The following is a 5,975-nucleotide window of genomic DNA, read 5'->3' on the forward strand; positions in this document are numbered from 1 at the left end:
GAAAAATTTGCTGGGTGTTGAGGTGGGTGCCTGTAGTCCCTGCTACCCAGGAAGCTGAGGCACAAGGATTGCTAGAGCCCAAGGGTTTGAGTTTGCTGTGAGCTATGATGGCACCAGGACAACAGAGTGAGACTCTGTCTCAATCAATCAATCAATCAATAAAGCTGTGGTGACAGGGAAATATCTTCTAAGGGGGTCCCTTCCAATCAAAGCAGCTCTAAGTGTAAGAAAGGCCTTTCTTACCCAGAGCAGAATCTTTATCCCTCTAAAGCCTTCTCCTATGTCCATCGTCCTGGTTCTGTCCTTAGGACCACAGAAAGCAAGCTTTATTTCATATTTTTAACATGGCATAAACATATAGGTGTGGGTTCAAATCCCATCTCTGCCACTTATAAGCAGTGTGACCTTGAGCAGATCACATAACTCTTCAACGCCTCATCTGTAGAATGGAGATAGTAACAACGTCCGCTTTGTAGGGCTGTTGTTAAGGTTTAAGTGAGATATTCTCAGAATGCCTTTAGCACAAGTTCTGGTGCATAGTAGGTGTTCAAGATTATTCCCCATGGCTACTGTGGCAAACAAGAAATGTCTGTGAATTTATTGACTCCTCTCTTTAAGACATGAGATCTTGGCCCCCTCCCCTTGACCAATAGGATGTGGTAAAAGTGACCTGTGTTTGTCTCAGGGCCAAGGGCTTAACACACTTGTAGGTCCCACTCCTGTCTCAGGATTCTCACCTTTGGAGCCCTGAGCTGCCACATTAGAAGCCTAATTACCCTGAAGCCCCCATGCTGAAGGAGCCACATGTGGAGCTCTTGCCAATGGTTCCACCTGAGTGCAGCCTTCCAGCTGTCCCTGCCAAAGTGCCAGATGTGGGACTAAAGCCATCTTATATCTTCCAGACCAGCCTCGCAACCAGCTGAATACCATCATGTGACCTCAGTCATTGACACCTGAAGCAAAAGAATCACCCAGTAAGCCCAGCCCAAATTCCCAACCCACAAACCCAGGAGAGACAATAATGTGCTTGTTGTTTTAAGCTGCTAAGTTTTGAGTAATTTGCTGCATGGCTATGGATAATTGGAGCAGTTACCATCAAATATTTGAAGGTAACTGTTCCCTTCCATATTGAACCTACCCACTCCTCTCAGCTGTTGCTCACATGATAGGGTTTTGAGTCTTAGGATCATCATGATCAGTTGTCTGCCAGACAGTTGAAACCCACCAATGATGCAGCCCTCAAGAGGGTCTGACCAGCTCTGCAACGTGAGGACTCTATCTAGACTATGTAAAAAAGAAAATTATGGGCTCAGACTGGCTTCAGGCAAGGTTGGATGCAGGTACACCCATGATGTCAGGCTCCAATCCCTTTGCGATGATTTTATTTTCAGGCTCTTCTCACAGAAACAAAAAGCTTTAGAAACTCAGCTTTACATCCTCTCAGGTTCAAGCCCAGATAGAAAGAGGATCCGCCATTCTCCTAGCATTCTCGGCAAAAGTTTCACTTATTAAGGCCGGGCACAGTGGCTCATGCATGTAATTCCGGTACTCTGGGAAGCCAAGGTGGACAGATTGCCTGAGCTCACAAGTTTGAGACCAGCCTGAGTTAGAGCAAGATCCATCTCTAAAAATAGCTTACTACTTGGGAGGCTGAGGCAAGAGAATCACTTGAACCCAAGAGTTAGAGGTTGCTGTGAGCTCTAACACCAGGGCACTCTATGGGAGTGACAAAGTGAGACTCTGTCTCAACAACAACAAAAAGTTTCACTTCTTCTCTCTGGTTCATAGCTGTACATGCATATAACCCAATCAGAGCCAATCACTGTGGCCAGGGAGATGGAATGGCCTGGGAGACCACAGACAGGGCTTATTTCATTGAAACAATGTGAAGTTCGGTTCATATGGGGAGTGGGGAGCAGCGATTCTTCAAAGGAAAACTAAGGATATCATCACAGGGGAAGAATGAATGGATGGCTGGGCACTAGAAATATATCTATCCACCCCAGGAATTAAAAGAACAAAAAATCACCTCCCTCACTCTGGATCATCTATCTCTTTTTTTTTTTTTGAGACAGAGCCTCAAGCTATCCCCCTGGGTAGAGTGCCATGGCAGCATGCTCACAGCAACCTCCAACTCCTGGGCTCAAGTGAGTCTCCTGCCTCAGCCTCCCAAGTAGCTGGGACCACAGGCGCCCACCACAGTGCCTGGCCATTTTTTGGTTGCAGCCATCATTGTTGTTTGGCGGGCCCGGGCTGGGGATTCGAACCCGCCACCTTAGGTGTATGTGGCTGGCGCCTTAGCTGCTTGAGCCACAGGCGCCGGGCCTGGATCATATATCTCTATTAATGCAAGACAGGGCCACACATCATAATTTCACACTAATGCTCACAGCAGATCTTCAGGAGGATGTTTCTCCTTACCCATTGCTCCTTAGTTTCACCTTCCTCATGTCAGGGATACGAACATGCAGGTGAATCCTCCCTCTTCATCTCTGCCCCAAATACAGTGAGGATTCTGGGGGGGGGGGGACAGAGATGAGCAAGACCAGGCCCACCTTCCCTCCACCTTCTCTGAGTCATTACCCCTCCCTCCCTTCATATTCAAGGAACACAGCTGGCCAGGCATGGTGGCTCAGGCCTGTAATCCTAGTGCATTGGGAGGCTGAGGCAGGTGGAATGCTTGAGCTCAGGAGTTTGAGACCAGCCTGAGCAAAAGCAAGAACCCATCTCTACTAAAAATAGAAAAACTAGCCGTGCATGGTGGTGGATGCCTGTAGTCCCTTGGGAGTCCCTCCCAGCTACTTGGGAGGCTGAGGCAAGAGGATCACAAAGAGGACCACTTGAGCCCAAGAGTTTGAGGTTGCTGTGAGCTATAACACCATAGCACTCTAGCCTGGGGCAACAGAGTGAGACTCTGTCTCAAAAAAGGGGGGGGAGGAAGAGAGGGAGACAGTGTAGACCTAGAAGCAAGCTTTGCTGCCAGCATGGATGGCACAAATCCAGGGCTAGAACCAATGATTTGAGAGCAAAACAAGCCCTAACATCTCTTTATACAGTTGGATTGTTTCTTCTGAGTAGACAGGTTTATTAGCAACCAGGGGGTTTACTAGAAACCAGGGATTTGGAATATAAGGTGTGTGCATATGTAAATAATACAGTATGTATAATAATAATGTATTAATACATTAATATAATAATGTAATGTAAATAACAACAAAATCTGTCCCCTGACCAAGGGACTCTCAGTAGTACACAGGGTTGCTAGACACAGTGAGATTTCTAAGATCTTGGCTCTAGAATCAGAGGATGTTTGGATATGACCCTTAAATCTGACCATGTGACAGATGAGCAAACTGAGGCTCAGAGGGGCCCTGGCATATTACCACTCCAAGGTTACTCAGCAAGTGAGCAGCCTGCCTGGTGACCTTCAGAATGTCCTTCTGATTGCTTGTCTCTCCCACTGTGCTCGGTACTGTTACTTGAGTGAGCACACAGGTTCCAGGGTGGTGAAAAACTTTTTACTTTCATTTTGTAACCGGCCGTAATACGAAGTGTGGGCTGGAAAGGAAGCACCGGTCTATGGGTTACCCCTGTGAATTCGTTTGACAAATATGTATTAAGTGCCTACTGCAAACTTGGCCCCGTGCTGGGGGTTGGAAACACAATTTGGGGGCAGGAGGGGAATAACTGCTCTTGGAGTTTTCATTGTCGAGTGGGGGAGAGGGGCAGAGACACCAACGTAAGAATCACACAAGTTCATACATATGACAGGCATGCAAAATGTCAGGAGAGAAAAGGACGGGATGTTCCACAGGCATGGGGTATGGACAGACTTCCCAGAGGAAGTGACATTTGAGTCGAATTAGTAAGACATTTTCACGGGGGGCTTACGGTAAGTGCTGCAAGGACAGACGGTCTGTTACCCAACCCTACCTCACTGAACTCCAGCTGCAGCAACCTGTGTTCCCTAAGCCCTCCGGGAAGCTTCCAATAACTGTCTCCTGACTCCTCCGATGACACACTTTGGTCATTCCAAGAATGATGACCTAACACCATTACCCTGTGACAAGACACGTGCAAGTGGGGAAGCAGGATGTGCCTCCCTAGAGAAGAATTTGGACACCACCTCAGCTCTTCCCCTCAGCATCCACTCCTCCACTGGGGAAGAAAGTTCCTGTGGGTTTCCCCTTCTGTTTGTCCCGGGGCAATGCCAGCTTTGTGGCCAGCTGCTTCCTCTCCAGGCTGGAACCTAACTCCTTCCTGCTCCCTGCCTGGCAAACACCTCACCCTCAGGTCCCAGGCAATGGCCCATCTCCTCCCAGGCTGGGGGGTCCCCTCTTCTCTGGTCCCCTCACCCAAGCTTCCCAGGCTCCACGCATGTGGCTTCCTGATCACATAATCTTCCCAAGATGTTCCCTTCAACATCTGCTGGGGCCTGACTGGGCGCCCATGCTCTGCCATTCACTTGCTCTGTGACTTTGGACAAGTTACTTAACTTCTCTGGACCTCCAAATGAGAATAATAATGTAGAGTCCATTTTACCGGTTGTTACAGGATTAAATGACATCTGGCATATAAGTGTCCCTGTAGCACACTAAAGCATTCACTATAGGACAGATATGTCCTCTGTACAGTTATGAGTGTTTTGTAACCCGTCCCACCTCCCACAGATTTTTCAGCCTAGCGGGAGCTTTCAACCTAACCTTTCAGATCCGAGGACGGGCAGGCGGGAGGGAAACTACACACAGCGGAGGGCAGGGGACAGGGCGTGCGGTGCTGGGCACACGGCCCGGACTGGCACCCGGCACTGGGTGACCTGCCGCTGCACGCAGCCCTTCCCGCGCGAAGGGGGCCCGGGGCGCACGTAGCGCAACCAACGCCCTGCGGCCGGTGTGCGCGGCCCGTGCGCACAGCCCGGTGCGAACAGCCCCGGGGGCCGCGCGGAGCGGGGAGTGACTCACGCGGGGCGTGTGCAGGCTGCGCCCGGCACGGGCGGGACTTTTGCACTCGTTCCGGTTCTTTCTGGGTATAAAGACAGCCCGCCGCGCTCTGAGCTCCACCACGCCTCCTGCAACTCCTAGTAGTCTTGCGTGCAACTGTGTCTGGACTCCAGCAACCCTTCAGCTTGCCATGGATCCCAACTGCTCCTGCGCCACCGGTAAGGGGTCTGGTCAGAGGCTGGGGTGGATGGTGTAGCTTGCAGAGCTGGAGATGCAATTCCCGAACCCTCTTTCTTTCTCTTATCGCTATTTCAGGGTACTGATAGCCCCTCCCCAAAGCGTATTAGTGTGTTTCTCTCTCCATTCTAAGTTATTCGGAGCCCTTGTTTTATCGATAGGGGCATCTGACCTAATGGCTTGGCCAAGTTCCCAGCACTTGTTTGTGTAACAGAGGCCCTTGGACCCGGACTCCTAGCAGGCAGCCCCGCGTTCAGATATCCAGATTCTCACCTCTGTTTCTTCTCACAGGTGGATCCTGCACCTGCGCTGGTTCCTGCAAATGCAAAGAGTGCAAATGCACCTCTTGCAAGAAGAGTAAGTAGGATCCTCTCTTTCCTCTGTCCATCCCCTCGCTGCTCTCCGGCCCCTCCCCAGCCCCACACCATCCTCAGGGGAATTAAAGTGGGCTGGGGATGCCTCTTCCTGAAGTCGGTGCCTGCGGGCGGTCTCTACTAGGGTGGGCAGGACTCTCTATTCCCTGTGTACCTGGTGCTCATCTTTGCCACCTCTTCTCTGTCCCCAGGCTGCTGCTCCTGCTGCCCTGTGGGCTGTGCCAAGTGTGCCCAGGGCTGCGTCTGCAAAGGGGCATCCGACAAGTGCAGCTGCTGCGCCTGAGGTGGAGAGAGCCCTGCTCCCAGATGTAAATAAAGCCACCTGTACAAACCTGATTTTTTTTTTCATACAATCCTGACCTGTTTGCTACATACCTTTTTCTATAAAACATGTTAATGACAATAAAACATCTTTTTGACTTGA

The 5,975-nt window shown here is 50.3% G+C and overlaps 1 protein-coding gene across 1 annotated transcript; it reads left to right on the forward strand.

Moving 5' to 3' along the window:
• Positions 1-5,027: 5,027 nt before the first annotated feature.
• LOC100941041 (metallothionein-1E) lies at positions 5,028-5,975 on the forward strand. The gene is made up of 3 exons (XM_003792554.3): positions 5,028-5,158; positions 5,469-5,534; positions 5,743-5,975. The coding sequence occupies exons 1-3, from the start codon at positions 5,131-5,133 to the stop codon at positions 5,832-5,834; spliced, it is 186 nt and encodes a 61-aa protein (XP_003792602.1). The 5' UTR covers positions 5,028-5,130; the 3' UTR covers positions 5,835-5,975.

Source organism: Otolemur garnettii, unplaced genomic scaffold (genome assembly GCF_000181295.1).
Source record: "Otolemur garnettii isolate 467f Iridium unplaced genomic scaffold, OtoGar3 scaffold00058, whole genome shotgun sequence".
Taxonomy (NCBI): Eukaryota; Metazoa; Chordata; class Mammalia; order Primates; family Galagidae; genus Otolemur; species Otolemur garnettii.